We start from the raw sequence: 24,482 nt of genomic DNA on the forward strand, positions 1-24,482 counted from the left end.
TTTATAATTCTTATATTTTAATAGTAACATTATAGTAATAATAGTAATTATTAATATTGTGTTATCACAGGTATTTTTTTAATATAAATTTTGGTGACAGTTTTATGTGAATTAAATTTTTTTAAAATGTTATATATATGATGCTTATATAATGTTTTACTATAATGCTGATGCTGTACATACTGTAACAATTTATTATTATAGATAATATTACTTTTAATATCATAATATATCATTTATGCTTAACAAACTTTATATTTTAAAACACAATTTTTAAATTTTAGTCTTGTTGATTTTTTATGATCCCCATTAACCATTTGGGAGCATCGTTGATAATAATAATAAACAATTACATAGCTATGCTATAGCTAAATTTAGCAATATTATTATTGTTATTGTTATTATTATTATTATTATTATTATTATTATTATTGTTGTTGTTGTTTTTGTCGATTAGCCAAATATCTGGTTAATTGGTCGCAAATTTGGCTAAAATTTAAACGATCCTCAGGTCTATTAAAAAAAACAATAAAAAAATTATAAATTTCAAAATTTTTGATACAAAATTTACAGCATTTGACAGCACCTAAAATGCCAACAGTTCCACATTAGCTGATAGATAATAACTGGACATTTGTCTGGTTTGGACAGTCGTCTATTTTCTTTAAACATTCTCAGTATGTCCTGTCCGTCCATACCCTACGATACCAGAAAAAACAAAAACATTTTATTTATATATAATGAATAAAAAAACATTTATAACTCCTATACCTGATATGGCATATCACCCCTTGACATGACTTCCCAAAGGGTTACGCCATAGCTCCAGACGTCGGACTTTGAGCTAAACTTGTAATAGTAGATACACTCGGGTGCGTACCATTTGAGCGGCCATTTTGATGCACTTCGAGCCTTATAGTAGTCCTTACCGATGGACAGTGCCCGTGACATACCGAAGTCGCTGACTTTGGCAAACCGTTCGGTCACTAGCAATACATTTCGGGCGGCCAGATCCCGGTGCACAAAACATTTGTCCTCCAAATAACGCATAGCCTGTGCCACCTGTAACATCAGCTTTAGAAGACCATCGTCAGTCATGTGATCACCCGATTCGCACAGATAACGATTTAGTGGACCCAACGGTGCCAACTCCATGACCAACATGAATGGTTCGCCCGAACAGACGCCGATTAGCCGTACAATATGTTTGTGGTCCAGTTTGGACATCACTTGAGCCTCGCGCAGGATTTCGGCCTATAATTTGATTGGTAATTGTCAAACATTTTTAAAAATATTATTTACTGCTAATGACTAAAATTACATAAAAAAAAGTTTGAAAACTAAAGCTAAAAGTTATTAAAATTTAAATTATTCAAAAAACTAAAATAAAATCAATATTGCTTTCAAAGTAATCTATATTTAATAAATTAATAAATTATTAATAAAACATTAATAATAATATACTAACAAAGTTTTTATCAGATGCGCCCTCTTTTTGACCAAGGTATATTATAAATTATAAATAATATATTTGATTTATTATTAGTATACAAATTAGCACCTAATGGGTGGGTTTAAGGGGGGCTAAGAGGGGGGGGGGTTAAAGATTTAGATAATAATATATTTAAAATGTAAGTAACATTTTTAGCAATATCTGTTTGGATGAATCTTAGAGTCTATGCATTATAAGCTATAGAACCAGAGTTCGAGTACTACTTTTGCTATTATTTTTTTTTTGATTTGATTTTTTTATTTTTTAAAATAAAAACATAACTAATAACATGCTAATAACTAATAACTAATAAACTGCATTTAAAAACATAAATATACGAATTTGGTAATTTGAAAACAAGTTAATTATTTTATGTGTAAATTATATTAACATACATTATTGTACTAAAAATGTTTTAGATGCAAAAATTATATAATAATAAGTTAATTATGTTATTAATTATGTTTATATTTTAAAAAATTAAAAAATAAAATCAAAAAAAAAAATAATAATTGCAAAAGCAGTACTCGAACTCTGGTTCTACAGCTTATAATGCATAGACTCTAACATTCCGCTACACAGATATTGCTAAAAAAATCACTTTAAGTTTTAAATATATTATTATTTAATATAATATTTACCCCCCTCTTAGCCCCCTTAAACCCACCCATTAGGTGCTAATTTTTATACTAATAATAAATTAGATTAAATTATCTATAATTTATAATATACCTTGGTCAAAAAAGAGGGCGCATCAGATAAAATCGTTTCATTGTTAGTATAAGTATTTTTTTTAAATATAAAATAATACGATATCTAAAACTAAATACTTAATAACAAAATTTAATAAAATTACAATATATTTATAGAATAACTATAGATGGCGTTATTGTATAGCTATTAATATTATTAAAATAGAATAACTGTAGAATAAATTCTAGCTTAAAGTGTTGTATTAAATGTTAAAATTTTTTGCACAAAAAAATGTTTTGATTTGTATAGATATAATTACATACAGTACTACTATATATTAAATTATATATATATAAATATATTATTAATCCATGTATAAATAAATGACTTTAATTGGATTTATGTAATTTTATTAATTAGTTTTGTTTTAAACAAAATATACTGTAGTATGCATTAGTATAGAATGATTTTTTTGTTGTTGAGAAACTAATATATTAAGTTAAACATTTTTAATTATAATAAATTAAAAAATGTAATAATTATGAATATTTAAAAAAATTAATAATAATTATTAGGATTTAATCTTAAATTACTAACTTTAAATGTTTACTTTTTTATCTATACATTTTCACATTAATTTCAATATAAATTTTATAGTGCATATGCAACATTTATTCAATGAAAAAAAATCATAAATTGCATTATTTAAACCATTGCATTGACAACAACAACAAAAAACATGAAAAAAATATAGTAAAATGAATACCCGGATCATACCATAACAATGTACTGACAAGATATGGGTATTTCAAGAGTAATGGTATTACCTTTTGACGTATGGATGCGTGCGCTTTGAGCATCTTTACGGCCAATTGAATAATAGCTGAACTGGAAGTGGACGGTATGGTAGCCAAGTAGACGTCACCGAAATAGCCGTTACCAATGCGCCGTTTCAATGTTATACACTTAGCATCAAAACAAAGGGGTCCGCGTCTGTATTTGGACAATGATTTGTGCACCTCCTCGGGCTCCTCGTCCAAACAAACTGTTCCCACAGAAAAAAATAACAACAAAAATATATATAAAAAATATACATTAAATAAATTTATTATTATTGTTGTTACACAACAACACCCACCAACACAAAAAACTACAATACTTAAACATTATATTTTATCACACAATTATAAATATTATTGTTATGGGTTTATAGTTGTTGTTGATATTACTATTTATATAATATATATATTTTTGTTGTTGGTGTAAAATTTATTGGTGTCTAAGTATTGCAACAATTTTACTATTATTGTTGTTGTTATCTAGTATTTTGCACAACATTTCATCCGGTTATTTATGTTAGCATACTAAATTATTGTTTAAGATATTTAATACATTGAACACACACACACACACACACATACATATATATATATATATTCACACACCCACCATACACACAATGTTTATGGTGCGTAAAATATTGTTAATTGTTATTTTTTGTCTCTATGTGTGTCTATTTTATGGGATAACATTTTGTTTATTTGTATATACATGTTTGTATATTACAAGTGGGTTCATACAATATAAATTTATATAAATAAGCATGCTTAATTGTGTGTTTAATAAAATAGCCAAACGTTAATTTGATTTACTTTATAACGTTACTGTATATATATATATATATATATATATATATATATATATATCAACGTTAATAAAAATAAAGTGGTTTGTTAATAAAATTTTATTGTTGTTATTTAAGTTACTATTGTTATATATTGTTGTTGTTGTTGTCGCCTAAAATAAATGGTTGAGTGTGCCATAAAAAAATTATGTTTTACTTTATTTATGCTTGCTAATAATAAGTATATATATTGTACTAAAACATGAAAAGAGAGTTAATTTATTGATAGGACCAAAAAATTTCTTTATTTTATATATTTTTTTAATAAACTTAATGTCCAGTTTAGTTGTCTACCAATAAATTTTCTTTCTTATTTAACCCAAATATCACTCTCAATGATAATTTATGAATTAATTTATTATATAAAAATTATCATGATCATTTTATCAAATATATATATATATATATATATATAAATAAATAAATGAATAAAAACTAAATAAAATATATTCATTTTTATTTTGCATGACAATAAAACAATTTGCTTTTAGTATAATAATAATAATAATAATAATATAAATACTGTATACAAAAAAACTAAAAAATTTCAATTTATTTATATCATTAAAACCAATAAATAATACTTTTTTATATTTTTATTATAATACTGTACTTACAATAATATCAAATTAAGTTATATCAATATATATTAGTAAAGCACAGCATTTATTTATTTGCAACACAATTGACTCTGCATTAAGCTGTCGATTCCTATCAAACCTATCTAACTATAGACAGTACAGTATATATATAATACATGTATACAATAGGTATATACAGTATATAGATCTTAAAACTATAATCAGATCAGACAATCACTACGTTTGATGATAAGACATATTATGTGAAATCTTAGATAACAATTGATTCACAATATACAGTACATTACAGTGGTATACATTGGCTGTATAATAGTGTATAGTTTTTTTTATAGCATATACTGAAAATAATGCAACAATAAAAGTGTGTCAAACAATATAATCCCATATAGTTTGAGTCAGTCATATAGTGCTTATGACAGCGATAATAATAATAACAACAAAAACGGATTGACTAAGTTTATGGCTTATATCAATACATAGTATATATATGATAAAACTAGAGTACAGACAGACACACATACTTAAGTCATACTCCTTGAGCTCGACTCGGGCACTGTTATCTGTGTTGTCGAGATCGGCCACACCGATGGACGCCTTTTGGTCGATACACTCTTTTTCCAATTTGATGGCATCGTATTCATAGACCGATCCGTTTTCAGATTTATTATTATTATTATTAATACCAGTTGTTGTTTTATAATCCAGACCATTTACCATACTATTAACCATGCTCATTTGTTGTTGTTGGTAATGGTGTGAACTGCTAGTATTTACCTAAAAATTTATAAAAAATAATGTTTAATTAAAGTAAAGTTTATTTATAATTATCAAATTGTAAAAATTTAATATAAAAAAATGTATGATAATATATGAATTATTGTAACTAATAATTCTAGCTATAATTTTAACTTATTAATTATGAATTTATATTTACAAATTTTTTTATCATATAATTATCAATAATAAAATGTGACATTTTAATTGAGTTTTTCTTATAATTTAAATACATTAAATACGAATTATAAAATAATTATTAAAATAATTTTTAAATCTGCTACTCATAAAAATAATAATTTTTAAAACATTTTTTATACTTTCAATTATTTTTGTCAAAAAATAAATATGTATTTCATGTGTCAGTGTTTGTATAGTACAGTGTTGTTAATGTATATAATGAAAAATGACATTTCATTTGTTGTGTTTAAACTCAATCCTAGACTATAAATCTTTTAATGTATTATGAAATACAATATATTATATATGAGTTTTTAACTGTAAAAACTAACTTTTATTCAAGCAAAAGTTATAGTTAAACACCTAATTTTCAATATATATATATAATTTTTAAAAAATATATTATAAATGTCTTAAAAATTATATGATTTTACTTTGAATTATTATTATATATAAATAAATGACAAGAGAGAGAGAGAGAGAGAGAGAGAGAGAGAGAGAGAGAGAGAGAGAGAGAGAGGTATAGAAAATAATGAAAATAATTTTCGTGCGGCACTTATTTCTTGAGGAAAATTAATAAATCATTGGAAAAGGAGTCTTACTTTCAAAAAAAAACAAAAAATATCATAATATTAAATATTATATAAATTTATATTGAATTTGATTTATTGCTAGAAAAATGCAGAGACTTTTTCATGTACTACTTATCTCAGCAAAAATAAAATAATACATAAATTAAACTATGAGATTAATAATTTATATTTTTATACATTTTTTTGTATGTATTTCTACTATGTTTGTGTGTATCTATGCCTCAAGAATATTCTGTATATAATATGTACTTATATTATATATATAACATAATATTTTGTTCCTATTATGCATTTGTTAAATAAAAAATATTGCTAAGTATGCTAAAAATGTAATTTATTTAAATTTAAAAATTTTTAAAGGCAAATTTTTATTTTCGTTCAAAAAAAATTGATGATATAAACTATGGCTTAACATTATTATCATATTAATATTATTAATAGTTATATAATAGTGTGTATGTGCTATGAATACCTCATGTATTAAGTCATCATTTTGGCCATTAGTGGTGCCATTATTATTGATATTATTATTATTAAAGCACACATCAAACTCTTTAAGTAGATCGATAATTGGAGGAACGGTAGCTGATGTACTGTTGTTGGTGGCTGTACTAGTAGTAGTAGAAGTAGTGGTGTTGGCAGTACTACTACTACCGGTGCCGGCATTTACTGTTAGTGATGAGCCAGTGATGATCGCATCATCGTTAGAGTCATTACGTGAATCGCTATTTGACTGACTATTAACTGTATTGTTGTTGCGCTGCTGTTGTTGTTGTTGGCTATCGTTGGCTAAGTTATTACAGACATTATTATTATTATTGAACTTATTATTAATAATAGCAATACTTTTATCATTGATTACACCATCAGTGGTGATGGTATTACTTTTACTACTACTACTACTAATACTATCTCCTGTGCCATCACTAGCACTGTTAGATTGAGCAGTAATATTAGTAGTAGTAGTTGTATTGGTGCTGATTTGTGGCACATTTCCAGTGACTAATGACAGACACTTTGCGCCGGCATTTGAATCAAATAAATCACAACTAATTGATTGATTAGTAAATATTTGCGCCAAATCTTCGGCAGCGCTGGTAGTAGTAGTGGACGGTTGGCTCAATTGCTGCGATTGATCTTTAGGTGCGGCGGATATAACTGAAGATTTTCTTTCATTACCAGTTAATAAATCGAGAGATTGATGTCTATTATTATTATTATTATTATTTGCACAGTCGTCTATAATGACGTTACCAATATGATGTTGTTGTTGTTGATGATGCAGTGGTAGCTGTTTGACAATACCATACAAGTCATCGTCACTGCTCATCAATAGGTTGTCATCAAACTGTACCAACCAGTCCTTGCAATTGCACCCGCATTTGTGACTGTCGTCCAGTGAATGTGTCCTCTGAACTACGTCCTGATTGGCATAGAGTTTGGCAATGGTTTGATTAGTCAATCGTATGGATTTTCGGGGCGCCGGTACCGGCGGTGTCAACGTATGCTGCCGTAAATGGAGACGACGTACCGATTCTATAGGATCGCTGATTAAGGCCTAATTTCAAGGAGTAATCAAAAATACAAAAAATAAATTATTATAAAATGCAAAAATAAATAAATAATAGGGATATTTATGATAAATATATAGAAAAAATTAAGCTTATATTATATATTTTTTAAGTGAATTATTATCATACATATCATGCAACTGTAAAGTTAAATATATATTATATATAAAATGATATATAAAATAAATATGTATTTAAATATATATATATATATAAGAAATGGATAGTTAAGTTAGGTCCACATTATACAAACCAGTGGATAATAAATCATCAAATATTAAATTATAAATGATAACAAAAATATAAAATAAAATAAATTATTACTCTAACTCTATAATAATTGTAGAGTAGTACGACTGGGCAATAAAATATACAATAATTTTTTTGTGGTTTCCATGTTATGTATAAACGTTACATATATTATTTATATATTTGCAATATTTTATTATATACAAAAAAATATAGTATATTATATAAATAGAAATTATAGATATTTAAAGTTTGCATATATAGTGAACAAAATAAAATTATAGTATATTATGTATATTATATATTTCTATATCATTATACCGGTATATATATAAATATTGTATACATTTATAAATACTGTAGTACTGTACTGTATTTATATAAACATTAAGCAATAATAAAAATCAATGTGATTTATCCTATTTAAACATTTTGCTTAAAAAAATAACATATTATGGCTGTGTTTACATACATGGAAAAGGACTGTCAATAATATTAAAAATAGTAGTTTTTTTCATCAAATAATGTTTAAGTTTTATTTACATTGTATTGAGAGTTTTTTTATTATACTATTGTTTTTGTATATATAATTTGTGAATCAATTTAAAATGTAAACATAAAAAACCAAATTTTTTGTTTTTTTGATGGTATTCATTAGTTTTATATATTATTATTATTATTATTATTAGGATTTATAGCAAACACTGAAATGTAATACTGTATACTAATAGTACCCCATATAAAGTAAAATGTTAAATAATCAACAAATATATCCTTTTTATGTTAATTAATCTCTAGTTTTTTTTCAGTTAAATTTCAGTTAACAGTTTCAGTCAACTATCTCTTTCTGTCTCTAATGAAGTGTACGACCGATTATATTAAATATATGAGAAGCTATAGCTAAACAGTGTGTATTTGTGTGTATGTTTTGAAAAGAGACAAAAAAAAGACTAATCGCTTTTTAATTAGATGTTTGACTATACGATATATAAATAGTAAAACAGTATAACACGTAATCACTGTTTTGTTTATCATGTGTGTGTGTGTGTTAGTGAACCGGGATTTAACTTTTTTTAAGGTAGCAGTTTGTATGTGACTTTGATGGACCAATAGGTCATACTATATATATATATATACAATGGTTTGGACGTTAAATTGGTTTTCAATTATATCATGATGGATTACACATACAGACACACACATACACCACATTGCTTAGTTTTATAAAAAACAAAATAATCTTATATTTACTTAACAACTAAATATATAATTTGATATTTTGTTATCAGTATTTAAATTTAATCATAATGCTAATTAATAATATAAAAATATATTTAAACTTAAGCATGGCTATTAAAATAGCCTATATACATTGTGTAATTATTGATATTATAAAAATGCTATATCTATATCAATATATATTAATTAGCTAATAATTTATTATTATAGATAATAAATGCAAATTAAATGAGATTTTAATTTTGTGTATATGATATTTAAATATTATCACAATAAAATCCATGTCTTTTAAAATGCAATTTACTGTATTTATATAAAAAATATATTATGGCACATATTATATATCAATAAATTGTCAAATTTTTTTTGTTGAAAAAATGGCAAAAATATGTTTCACTAGAAATCGCAAACACTTTACTATATTATATATAAATATAATACCAGAATATACTTTACAGTATTTTTGTAACATATTTTGACACAATTTGTATTCTCTCCCAAAATATTTTTTTTGGTGTTTTAGTTTTCATTGCTTTGCTTTTAATAGTGTCATTAAATAGCAATCAAAAACTACTACTAATTTTTTAATTTTATTTTTGTTAAGAGAAAATGTGTTACCATTTTTTTATGTCTCAAATGATTTGCAGAAAACAATTAAATTTTTAGAGAGAAAATACGAGAATTTCTCTCAATATTTTTATACATACATTACATAGGCTTATAAACTACTGAATAATACAATAGATTAATCTTTTACATAAAAAATTAATTTTTAATTTTGCATTTATTATTATTCATTATAAATATTATTATTATTATATAAAATGCTGACATATTTTATTTATATTTATTCTATTTTAATAATTATATTAAATAAACAAATTAAAGTTAGTTTAAATTTTTAAAATAAAATTTTCTCATATTTTCTATATGAACAATATTATTATTATTATTTTATTAAATATTAAAAACAATAATTAGTGTTAGTATCTGTGATAAAAATACACTAATAATATAACTTTTTAAAAAAAATGTTCATTAAACTCATTATTGTTATGAACAGTGATATATTAAAAAAAATACTATATAAATGTAATAGTATTAGTAATAAAAGTTTTACTGTAAAAACTCTCAACTATTATATAATAATAATATGTTAAACATTGTATTTCAATACCACAAAACTATATAATACTGTATAGTATTGTAAATTTACATTAATATATAGTATAAATCTTATTTTTTGAAGATTTTTTTTTGGGGTTTCCACTTTTTTTCTACTACAGTATACAAACCACTATTCAATTCATATAATGTTATATTTTACTGTAAATGTAAGTAGTGTTATATATCTATATATTATATATATACAGTATATACAGTATATACAGTACTAAAACTATTGTGTTTGGTTTGTCCCTAAAGAGCACTTCATCTCCCTAACCATAATTTGCATCAAATGAATGCCATTTCAATGTTTTACGATTTAAAAAAATCTCTTTTATATCTAAATATGTGAGTAAACTATTATATTTTTAAATTACTTTGATAATTACATTTTATTTTTGGCTATTTAAATTATTATTATGTTTTACACATGTTAAAAATTTGTATGTTATATTTTTTAAATAATATTTTTACTAATACTTTTATTTATGTATGTATTTATATTTAAATTATAGACTATATTAATAACTCAATTTATATATAAATTTTCTTAATTACTCTTTAATTACAAACTAATTTTAAAATCTATATTGATTACTTAAAAAAATAAGTTATAAAACTAATTATAAATACATGAATGCAATTATAATTTTATTTTGATTATATTAATTGTAAATACAATTTAATATATTTAATAAAACAAATATTATTATTATATTATAGCATGAAATATAGAATGAATTTAATGAAACCATAAATAAATTTTATTTTTTAAATTTTATATTTATTTTGTATATATGCATAGCATATTCCTAAAATATATTCAAAAAGAGAAAAAAAAATATTTTAATAGTTTAATATAAAGTTAACTAAATGTTAGAAAAGTTGCTTAATTAAATTTTTCTATATTATTATTATTATTATTATTGGGATTTTTATGTAAAAATAAAATAAAATCATTGCTAACGACACATACAGTACATACATGAATGGTATCAATGGATGAACTCCTGACCATACGTGAAGAGGACTGTTGTGTCGATGGTGTGAGCAATGAATCGTTGGACGCATTATTATTATTACATGAATTGTTATTATGGTTTTGACTTTTATTATGGTTGTTCGCATTTAGGGTGTGCCGCGTATCTGTCGGCCTAAAGGCATCATTAGTTAAGCCAAATATGTTGCCCGACCCGAGCGCTGGCTCTTCGTGTGAACGCCCGAACCGATTGCTTGACTGTGCAGTAGTTATGCCGGTGTTGCCAGTTGTCTGGCAATGACTGCCATTATGACAGCATTGGTGATGGTTATGACGCCTGAGTGTCAAAAGCGATGATATATTACCTGAGATGTGCTCTAAATAAATACAATATATATATAAGTTATATATAATGATATATAAATAAATATAAGGAAACAATAGATACACGCGTTTCAATATATAGGAAATAAAAATGTGTGTATATGTATGTACAGTGTGTGCAAGTTCATTAAAATTATTAATATATATATATATACTGTATAAATTTATGTTAGGCTATATTTTATACTTTATTTGTATATACTGTATATAATGTGTTATGTGATGGCTATTATTAATTTAATGATATTTTCATAGTGTTAAACATTATGAAGCATTGATTTATATATATTATAGGATAGGTTTCATCAATAATAAAAGTGTTATATATTTGATTTATTATAGTTTTATGTGTGTCTCCTCACTCAAAGACACACACACACACACACACACACACACACACACACACACACATACATTAGTTTAATAATATGAACGGGTTATTAAAAGCATTACTCAAAAACATATATTTATAAAATAAATGACAACTTTTTTTAGTACATTTACAACACACCATAAGTATTGTATAATACGATTTTACTGAAAATGGGTTTAAAATTTATTTAATTTGTTCAAACACATTAATTAATTTTTAATATACCTTAATAACAGCAATATTTTATAATTTATAATAAATAACTAAATTTTCAACTAACATAATTAAAATGCTAAAAGATATTGTTATCATAAAGTATTAATTAAAATATTTTTAAACATTTGATAATTATTTACAAATAAAATGCTACAAAATAGCATATTTATTATAATTATCAGTGAAAATAATGAGTTGAATCTCTCTCTCTCTCTCTCTCTCTCTCTCTCTCTCTCTCTCTCTCTTTCTTTCTTTCTTTCTTTCTTTTTTCTCTCTCTCACTCTGATTCTCCTCACTATCTAATTGTGTGTATAATACAAAAATACAGCTATTTTACTGATAAGCACTTAATGACTGTTCACAGCAAACACAACAAAAAATGGTATCAAAACTACTGCTAATTGGAAAGGATTTTCATTGTATCGTCTCTTTTCGTTTACCGATAGGACTGTTGGCTTATATAAGGAATAATATCTTTCTATTCAATCAAATGGATAACAGAAAGAAATAAAGAGAGAGAGAGAGAGAGAGAGAGAGAGAGAGAGAAAGCATGAAATTTGTTGGAAAAATTGGTGCTTAATATTGTCAGTTAAAGTTAAAGTGAAAATGTCTGCTAATTTAATGTGCAATTAATCCCAAGGATTAAATTATAAGTTTTATTTTAACTTTTTTATATATAAGTATAAATATATATATATCTAATATACAATATATATAATGTACAATACAGTAATACATAATACCCAAACAGTTGCAATATGACAGCGATTGATTGCATTATTAGAAGATTGTATCCAAAAAAAACAAACTTTTTTTTATTTTGTTACTATTACTACTGTACTATTAGTTGTTGTCATTTATTAAGGATAAAATTGAGCGCAAAATTATAGACTTATGAGTATAAAACTTTAATTGAGAGTAAAAAAACTTAATGTTTTATTTTATTTTTTATAATAAATATCTTGAATTCATTTTTTTATATTTTGATTCAATCCAATCAATTATAGATAAAAGTACAGTATATATGAAGTTTATACTGTATATTATCAGCTAATTTGGAAAATAATTATTTTTATAGTCTAAAATGTTTTCACACTCTGACATAAATATGTTATTAGATTTTGATTAAGTCATAATTATAATTATTATTAAAATATTTTATTTATATATGTTTGTGTGTGTGTGTGGACAGGGATGTATGGCTACTATTACTATTACTACTACTACTAACCGGCGTAATCGCTCGAATCATTAATCAATGGCTGATGTTTATGCAATGTTTGTTGTGTTTGTTTCTTGATTTTGGTCCACTTGTGATTGATAGTAGTGAACCACTCTTTGATTTTAATATTGGTCGGCGTCCCAGCTCTACCACTGCCGGGACTGCCGCCACCACCGCCTGATCCGCCACTTCCCGACCTATTGATGGCATTGCGCGCCCTTTCGATGGACACACTGCGCACGTGACGCGTGATTTTCAAATTACTTTGTTGTGCATAGAGTTTGATGATGTCTTGCGGACGGCGACACACCTCTGAGCTGAGGGCACAGTACAGACCCGACGACCAAATGGTGTAATGAGATATTAACTGTTTATATATATATATTGAAAGATAAAAAAAATGTTTTAAAAATTATAGTATATATAATATCAATTTTTATATATATATAAAAATTTTAATACATTTGAAAAATTTCAATTATTTTGAAATTAAAAAAAAATATTGATAGTCATGTTATATCTTTATAGATTATTTTTTTAAAAAAAATGAAAATCAATTTCAATATACTTATTGTGTTATCAATCAATCAAAAATTTTTGTCAACTATAAAAAAATATATTTATATTTAAATATATTTTTTTGAAAATGGATTAGTTTTGTAAAAATAGCTGTACAAAATTAACATGTCATTTATACATTAGTTTATTTTTTTGAAAAAATAAGTTTCAAAAATTAATATATGTTAGACATATCAAAAAATATATGATTACGTTTTGAAGTAAATGTGGAAGAAAAATGATTTTTGTTTATTAAAAAAATGGAAAAAAATTAGTTTCAGTAAAACTAAAGACTAATTCATGCATTACTTTATTGGTGTGACAGCATATCTCTATAAACTATATAACATATATATTATATATTATAGATATTATATAAAAATATTATTATATAAAAAATAAAAAGAGATTAGATAGAGATGTAATGACATTTTTTTATAGAAATAGAGAGAGAGAGAGAGAGAGAGAGAGAGAGAGAGAGAGAGAGAGAGATCACATGTTATTTAAAAAACTCATTTTTTATTTATACATAATATTACAGTATATACCGGTATATACTGTATAAATATACGGTATAAGTATTTTTACGGTACAAAAAAAACTTGTCATAAAAATTGTCACAAATTATGAATGAAATAAGTGTTTAATGAATGTGTCATTCATTCTCTATGGAAGATAACTATTTCATTGCTTACAAAAACAAGAGGTAATAGAAATAAAAAGTTTTTAATACATATAAATACGTTAACATTTTTTTGACAGTAAAAAGAGTTCACTCTAAAAGAGAGATATATATATAGAAAGAGAGAGAGAGAAAGAAAGAGAGAAAGAGAGTAATTTAGATAATTAAAAATGTCAGTAAAATTTAATTTCAATGACAACAACATACTTCCTACTGTATCAAAAGATACAGCAATATTAAAAAAATAGTTAAACTGAAAATAATAAAAACTAAAATTCAATTTACAAATACACAGCTGATTATGATATGTTTTGTTAATCTATTGAATTGTATTATTTAGTAGAATATTCTGTAGTATACTATAGTATAGTATATTTTTGTTTGAATATATAATATTATATATGTTTTGTTAATTTTGAGCCCAAAAAATACGGAGAGATTTTTTTTGTGAATGCAATACAACAATAGTATATTCTTTAGGTTATAACAACAACAACAACAACAAAAACAACAACAACAACAAAGTCATTGTTTGTATAAACTGTTGTGTTTATAGTTAGTGTTATTTTATGTGACAAAGTGTAAGAAAAATTTGCATCATTTTATATAGAGTTTTTCAAACGATAACGTCTAATGAGAAATCCGTTTTTTATACAATAAAATCATTTTGCAGACATTTGCTTCTACCGTTCCCTGACTTTTGAAAACAACTTTTCAAAAACAACAACAACAACTACTACTACTATTACTATACATTTTATGGTATCGACGTTCAAACCAATCGTTTAGACATTTTGGGGGCACATCAAGACTTTTTTCACACACATATTATTTTTCTAATATAATATAATATAAGTAAAAAAAACTTTGTGCCAAATGTATTGATAACTCATTAATCACTTAAATTCAGTGTTAATGTCTCGTCTTTTTTTCTCATTGTGTTCTCTATTTCACTCACTCACTCACTTACACAGTCAGTCACCCACTCTTTCATTCTCATTATTTTTCCTTTAAGTCAATGAAAGATTTTGTTGTTGTTGTTGTTGTTAGTGTTGTATTATATTAAATGCAAAAGTGAATCAAATACAACCTTTAAAAAAAACTTTCAGTGAGTTTCAGCTTTTAGTCGTTAACTATGAGAGAGAGATGCCCTAACAGACAGGCATTTTTGTCATTATTTTGCACATCCATTATAGCAGTCACTAAATACCTCATCTCATTCTATCTCTCTTTCCTCTCTCTCTCTCTCTCTCTCTCTCTCTCTCTTTCTTTCTTTCTCTTCTTTATTTCTTAACTCATCACTAATAGTCAGGACCTTAACATCCAAACCCTTTTTGTTGGCACATATTATTTCCTATTCAACTATTTCTCTCTCTCTCTCTCTCTCTCTCTCTCTCTCTCTCTCTCTTAGTCACAATTACTTCACTATTAATACATTTTTAACGGTAAAAGACAGTCACATAAGTCGTAAGTATGTCTTTAATGGTGTGCGACTAAAATCAAAACAACATTTTGCTGCTTATTTGCCACGATTTTTGTTAAAAGCTAACAGTGAAACTATCAGTAATAAATTTAGTCTTTATATAAAATTATATAAAATAATTATATAGTTTTTATGTTGTAGAATAAGAAAGTATTAATTGTTTTTTATTTTCTATTATATTATACTAAAAATATTATCATTTATATTAATTAAAAATAATTTTAAGAATATTATAATAAAATTAATAGTTAGATTTTTTCATGAATAATATTATTATTAATATATACATGCTACTTAATTAAATTAATAATATATGACCTAAATATATAGTATACTATAAAAAAAATCTGGCGATGATATACTATCACATAATAATTGCAACAAAGGGGAGGATAGTTAGCAAACTTATCTAACGGTGTTATAATAGGCAACGAATACACTATATATTTATACAGAATATATAGTTTATAGATATATAGTATAATAATAATAAAGTCTCTATTCGTTTATCATTTTGTCTGATGAATAGCCTATCGTCTCTATTGGAGCCAAAAATGGTTTTCATTAGTTTTATAGCTATATATTGTTATAAATATATCTCTATCTATATATATGCAGTATATATATTCCAGTATAGATAGATATATTATAGATAGAATGACATAACCTATAAGTTTATAACAAATTTTATGACTAGTTTTACGGTTCAGTTGAAAAAATAAAGTTTTTTTCCGTAATATATAAGAAAACTGAGCGAAGAAAACGAAATAAAAAAAATCCAAACAATAAATGAAATGAAGAGAAAAAATGATTATAAAAAATAACAGAAAAAATATCTAAAATACAATACATTTAAAGTCTTAATAAGACTAATGGAGATATAGATATTGCCATAAACTCTAAAGTTTATATCAGTTATCATCACTGCTATTAGGAAATATATCTATAGTATACACTGTAATATCCCTATCCCTCCCGTTTCCCCACACTATGTCATCAACTTATTTATAGTATTAAATCTATGTTTCTTTATAAAAATAAATATATTTATATATTAAAATATTATTGGTTTTTTCAGCTTTAATTTATTTTTAAAAAACAAATTTATTTAATATCTTTTTCTTGAAAAAAACACTAATGTTTTTAATGATTTTAACTTATATTAATATATATATAAAATTTAAAATTGAATTATATTAAATATTTTTTGCAAATATAAGAGATATTAGTAAATCTTAATGTTTTTCATTAATATAATAAGGAAAAAATATTTATTTATCATACAGAATTATTAATAATGTTTATTAGTTTATTTTATTTTTATATTAAAGTTTTTAATCATAAATAATCATAAATATCATAATTTTATTAATTATATTTATGAGTTTGAGATTAATATTATTTAATAAAAATATTATATTATTTCATATGATTAAAATGGTTATAATTTAACATACAATATAATATAGTGAATGAATTTATCATTAATCCGGGATATACTGTACTATTGATATTAAAACTAAGACAAATGATTAAGACAATTACATAAACTTTTATAATATATATTATATTTATAATATTATAAATTATTTATGATTATAATAAATGAGTTATTTCTTGATTAAGAGAGTAAATGATTTTCTTGTAATAGTTTTTTTTTGCTGTGTTTTACTATAAATACTCTCAATATTTATATGTCGTTAATCACAGACACATACCGTACATACAAACATAAAACTATCAGTTTATCATTTGGTGACTAATTTTTGACAGCAATTAATAGTGTAGAAAAATCGTTATATTTTCTTAATATATCTCAATATATCTAAATATAATATATAGAAAAAAGATTATAGATATATCACTGAATTATACAAATATAAAAATATATATAGTTAGTAATTTTTAAAAATATAGATTATTTAGTAAATTAATATTTATTAATTTTTTTGTAATAAATAAAGTATACTAAAAAATATGTTACTAACTAATGTTAAGTTTATTTTATTTTTTTTAACACACACTTTTATAACTATATACTTATAACTATCAATAATAATGTTACCGCTATTTTTGTATGCAATGGACGACACACTACACACAATACAAACATCGGAAAGCAAAACAAAATTACAATCATTTCTTTAAAAAATAACATCATTTAGTTAAGTATACAGAGACTCATTGTACAGTACAGTACAGTACAGTAGACCTACAGTACCTAATAGTAGCAATAATACTGTAAATACGGTACAAAATACTCTTATTTACAGTACTACCACTAATAGTAATAATAATAATAATAATAATAGTGAAACACACAAATTGTATGTTTTTTTCTATTTTATTTATTGTATACCGCATTATATAATGATATAAATAAAAATCAAATCAAAGATTTTCTCTTTCATTTATACAAAAGATATATATATTATTTTATATATATAAAAAAAAGCAAGTATTTTCAGTACATTCATGTGCTTAACTTTAATGGTTAACCTTAAAAGTCAACTATAAAAAAGCAAAACATATATTACTGTTTATATAATATATATATATATATAAATAAAAAAACCCTTATTTCATATTCACGACATGTCATCAACTAAACTATCTCTCCATATATTGTATATATACTGGTACTGTATTTAACTATATATACAGTATATATACTATATATACCGTATACAGTACTTTGCTTTTTTCTAACCATTAATTGGGCCCTCAATTTGTAGACAATATGGAATATACTGTAGTTTTGTGAGAGAAAGAAAAAAAAATATATATAATGTGTTTGTCAAACATTTGTAGTTTTATGTATGTATGTGTGTGTGTGTGTGTGCACTGAAATAGTTAGTATTTTTGTTGATTGTTTATAATATAAAATTTCCTCCAAAAATAAAATTTAGTTACACACAAAAGTCAAAGTTTGTTTAAATTTGTGGTCACAAATAAAAAAGTTTTACTAATAATATAATTATAAGTAACTATTGTTATTAATTACAAATTTATAGTACTGTACAGTATATTAATATTTGTGACAACACTTACAGCAATTATTGATTGAAACTCTGGTCCGTCTTGAATGGCAAACATACCCGACGATAGTATATCAATGCGATAATGTTTTACTGAGTTTTCATAGGACAGGCATATGGCGTACGAACTGTCATCCCTTTCCCGTACTCTATATAACAAAAAAAATAATAATATATAAATAATTTTGTAAAACATATTATAGACAATTTTTATTTTAAAAACCATTATATCTATAATATAATAAACTTAAAGCCAAAAAATAAAATACAAAATTAGTTTTATTAGTTTTTAAAGATTTTTTCTTTTGTTTTTCTCTTCTGATATAATAATCTTTTATATTTTTATAATATAAATGTTGTAATAGACATAATAGATAGTGACTCTCTCTCTCTCTCCCTTTCTTTCTTTCTCTCTCTTTTTCTTTATACTATAATTATTTTTTGTGTCCTATTTTTCTTTTACATAAATATATACTCTATATATAAAATATTTTTTGTGAGTTAAATTCAGATAAAAATTTTTTTCATTGACTCCTTTCTCTCATTGAGATCTATGTACACAATATATATATACTGAGTATATTTACTACCATTTGGACAAAAAATTCAAAAGAATAGTGTGTTTAACGATATAAACGAAACAAATATAAGAATAAAATGAAATACAATATTCTGGGGTTTTCTATCTCTTTAAAAAAGAGAATATGATTTCTAACGTATGTCTCTCTCTCTTTCTCTCTCTCTCTCTCTCTCTCTCTCTCTCTCTTTGTATTTGTCTGTCTGTCTGTATATATATATAAACCATAGGACTCGAGGGTATACTTTCGTTAATACATTTTCTTTTTCATCATTTAATTCTATTTGAAATTCTATAACAAAAATATCCTAAACATTACTATTCAATACTATTCACATTGTTTACTAAATATATATACATTGACAAAGTGTATGTGTTTTTTATTTAAGGTTTATTTATATATTAATATAATGAATAATTAGAGATAAATATTGTTTATGTATAAAATTATGTATCGTGTGCTAAATATAATAAAAAAATATTTACTATACAATAAATAAATAGTTAAAAATTAAATTTTATTTTGTTTAACATAAAATATTTCTAATAATTTAATTATTAAAAATTACAAAATAAGATTACAAATTATATTTAAAGTTTATATATTATATTATAATATAACAATTTTATTACAACTAACTTTTAAATATATAATATCTCATTCAAAATGTGTGGTATAAAAAACTACAATATATATAACATTAAAGGTTAGCATTGATTTAAAATTTTCAAAATAAAATTTTACTAAAAATATAAGAATATTTTTGAAAAATATATAAAATTTATATATAGTTAGTATTGATTGGTGTGTTGTTTAAAAAAATATCGTTTCTTTTCTAGTGATTTATTCACTATCAACACAAACATTGTTACAAATAAAGTTTTTTTTTGAAAAAAACAAACTTAAGTTACATACAAAATAAAAATAATATTTGTTTCGCGACACTAGTTGTGATTTGATTGTCTTTTTACAGTCTCTCTCTCTCTCTCTTCTCTCTCTCTCTCTCTCTCTCTCTCTCTCTCTCTCTCTTTCTCTCTCTATTTCTCAGTATTTTTGTAGTGTTTATATAACAAGCAAAATAACAACAGAAAATTTTTTAATTTTCAAAAGTGTTTGCGTTTTGTTTTGAAATTTTTTTGTTTAGTTTTACTACAACACAAAAATATAGACTGTTTTCTATTGTCTTTTAAAACTTTCATCAAATCAATAAATACTACACTTTGACACTATATATATATAAACATTATTATATATATATTAAAAATATACTGTACTTAATGATAATAAGTAAATGTATTTTTTTGAACAATTTTTCTTTTGTGTTTAAGTTAAAAATGTTTTCTACGATTTCATCTAAACTTTACTATCGACTGTTTGAAAAATGTAATGTATTTTTGATTTTCTGATATAACTGTTATATCCAACACTTATATATATTTGTTTAACACTTTTTTGATGTGATTTTTTTTACTTTATGATACAAATAGATGTGTGATTTTAGAAGTAAAAAAAGTCCAATGAATTGTTAAAACAATGCATTGATATGTTTTTTGTTTGACTGTTAAAAAAGTGACAAATAGTGTACACATTATTTTATATAAAAACTAATAGTATAGAAATAAAGATATCAAGAATCTGTAAATGTTTTTTAGATTTAAACAAATATTAGTATTTTTGATATGTTTTTCATATTACAAATTGCTTTGCTTTATCAACACTACTTGAAAATAATATATTTTTATATTTGTTAAAACAAAACAAATAATATTAGAAAATAAAGTTCAAATAATAAATGTTTAATAAATTTTTATTATGATTTCAATTTTAATAATAATATTATAATTAAAATAAAACTTACAAAAACTTTCCGTCTTTATGGCCACTGAGCTCCAGTCGCCGTTCGGCCTCAACCCGTGTGAGTCGATAGTGAAACCACGGCTGCATCTCGTGTATGGTCGCCGTTACCAACTGTTTGACCACTGGTGAGGCACCGGGAAGGAAATGTAGCTCATCGTCCATCTGACAGTCCAATTCATCCCTTGCTAATCCCCAATCGGGTGCTTTAGTCAACAGTTTGTCGCGTATCTCATCGGCAGTGAGTCCCCAGTACGTGGGCGGCAAACACTGGCCAATGGATGCATTTACGGGACGGGTAGGCTTACAGGCCAGTCCATCGACACATTCGATTAGTGCTATAATTGTGGCAAACTTTTGTTGGGGCAAACCCTGTAGTATTAGTTCACCGGATCGTAGTTTTGTAATTCGGTAGTGAAGTACACTATAATAAAAATAGAAATTAATTTGAAAATTAAAAAAAAAATATTAGTTGAAAATATCATAAAATATAATTTAATTATAGATGTAATAATTTTATCTAACGCTTGATAAATAAATTAAATAAAAAAATAAATTAACTTTCAATTTTAAAAGTAAATCTAATTATATCTTATAAATAAATTTTGTTTTAAAAATTTATTAATAAATTTAATCATATGAGTTTTATCATTTATAAATTAATTTGGCAAAATAACTAATCCTATTCCTATACAATTACTTAAATTGGATAATTTATATGTACAACTGTACCGAATATATATATATATATATCTATAAATTTATATTAAAAATTAATATACAAATTGATATACAACCCTTTTATTGTATTAATGATGAAATATATTAATTGACTAATTGAAGTAATCATCATTTATATTAGTTATACTGGTGATATTTATATAAATTAATCAATTAATGAATGTTGCAATTAAAAATTCATTAAATATATATATATATACGTGTATATGCTCAACTATATATAAATTATTTGTATAGTAACAAAAAAAATGCTGCACAATATTTACTAAATACTATAAACTATGACATATAATTATTTGTATTGTTACTGTACTAAACAATATATAATAAAACTACTAAATATTATAGTATATTGTCAGATCATAATAATAATGATAATAAAATGGGTTTTAATTATTAAAATTAGTGGAAATAAGCTAAACATTACAACACAAAAAAATAATTATCATCATTAGTAAAATTGATATAATTTAATTATCAATTATAATAAAATTATTATTATTATTAATACAAGAGCTATATTATTAACATTGAGAGCTTTTAATTATACTGTAGTAATTATAATACTAAATAATAATTATTATTATTATTGTATAGTAATTGATAAATTAGTAAAATAATAATCTCTTATAATTATATTATTTTTTATAGTAAAACAAATAACAAGAAAAAACACTTAAAAAACAATTTTTAATAAATATTTATAATTTTTATAAACAAATTTAATTAAAATTTTTAAAATATCAATCTATAGTTTGAATTACCTTTGCTGATGACATAGTGATAGTACGTAGTCGTTGCTGGAGTTTCTCAACAAATACATGCCATCAATACAGCCCTCATCCCAGAGCAGCCATTCGGCTGTCTCGCGGGATATAAAGCCGTAATAGTATGGCTGCGATTCGGGCGACAGACAACTGTCCTCTTGAGTGATGTAACAGTTCTCGTTGGCGATCACTGCACTCTTATTCATACTATTTATTGAACAGTTTTATTATTGTTATTATTATTGTCTATGAGATGATGATTATTATTATTATTAATAATAACAAATATAAGTCCAAACATTCATTATATTTATTTATATAATATTAAAACAACATATATATATGTATATAAAAAACAACAGAATCTATTCAGACTTTTATTTAGGCGTTTCCCCAGAAAATAGTTGTGCGTTATTATCAATAATTCTATTATATATTAATATATATTATTTTCTATTGATATTTAACCGTTTACTATATATATATATATACTGTATATTATTGTGTGTGGAGATAATAATAATAATAATAATAATAGCTTTAATTTTAAGACAAAGCTCTTGTAGTTTGTCAGTCAACTTTTGCCTGTCTGTGTGTACAGTATATGAGTGAGTGAGCAGTCCATGCGATTATATACTGTCAAAGAGATAAACTCCCGGTGCGATAGAGAGATAGTTAGTTAGATGTGTGTGACTGAGAGATATAGCGTTAAAAACAATTGGTTTCCAATTGATTTTGAAAATGATTATAACTTTTCTAACGGTTATAATATGACTATAAAATTGATTTTACGATTATTATTAATAATAATATTATTATATAACTTATAAGAAACTTTTTTTAAAAAAATGATTAAATAGAATAGTATATCAAATACAGTATGAGATATAATATACTATATATTTATTATACAATATTATATAATTCAGATATTTTACTGTATATATCTATATATATATCTAACAAAACGTATACGTGGTATAGATATTAATCTATTGGTGTATCCTATTAACGATATATCGTTTTTCTTCATTCACACACTTAAAAACAAAATCATTGACTACTTGTGCGTTCAAATTGAGTGCACCTCTCGTTTTGGCGGAACATTAGTTATTTTGACACCCGATTTTCTCACCCCCAGTCGGTGCCCAATATATTGAACCATAACTATGAATGATAGGAATTGATATGATTTTCCTATTGGAAAAACAATAACAACAAACTCAGAGAGAGAGAGACTATCAGTGCTGGCTATATATATACAGAATAGCCTCCAGTTTATCGTTTGATGTCCAGTCCATCATATCGTACGGTGCTTTCGACACATAAAATAACTTTTTTTGTATAGTTTTTTGTTTTGTTC

General features: G+C 24.0%; 1 protein-coding gene across 1 annotated transcript; it reads right to left on the reverse strand.

The window, feature by feature from the left end:
• Positions 1–428: 428 nt before the first annotated feature.
• LOC128960127 (RGS domain-containing serine/threonine-protein kinase A-like) lies at positions 429–23,325 on the reverse strand. The gene is made up of 11 exons (XM_054306199.1): positions 23,117–23,325; positions 21,616–22,035; positions 19,193–19,328; positions 13,428–13,785; positions 11,230–11,600; positions 6,491–7,576; positions 4,993–5,245; positions 3,013–3,230; positions 772–1,254; positions 587–699; positions 429–513 (listed from the first exon to the last, which is right to left on the reverse strand). The coding sequence occupies exons 1-11, from the start codon at positions 23,323–23,325 to the stop codon at positions 429–431; spliced, it is 3,732 nt and encodes a 1,243-aa protein (XP_054162174.1).
• Between the last annotated feature and the right edge of the window lie 1,157 nt (positions 23,326–24,482).

The sequence above is a fragment of the Oppia nitens genome, unplaced genomic scaffold, assembly GCF_028296485.1.
Source record: "Oppia nitens isolate AA-2021 unplaced genomic scaffold, nextdenovo-longstitch-racon4-pilon3 scaffold4_pilon_pilon_pilon, whole genome shotgun sequence".
In the NCBI taxonomy this organism is placed as follows: Eukaryota; Metazoa; Arthropoda; class Arachnida; order Sarcoptiformes; family Oppiidae; genus Oppia; species Oppia nitens.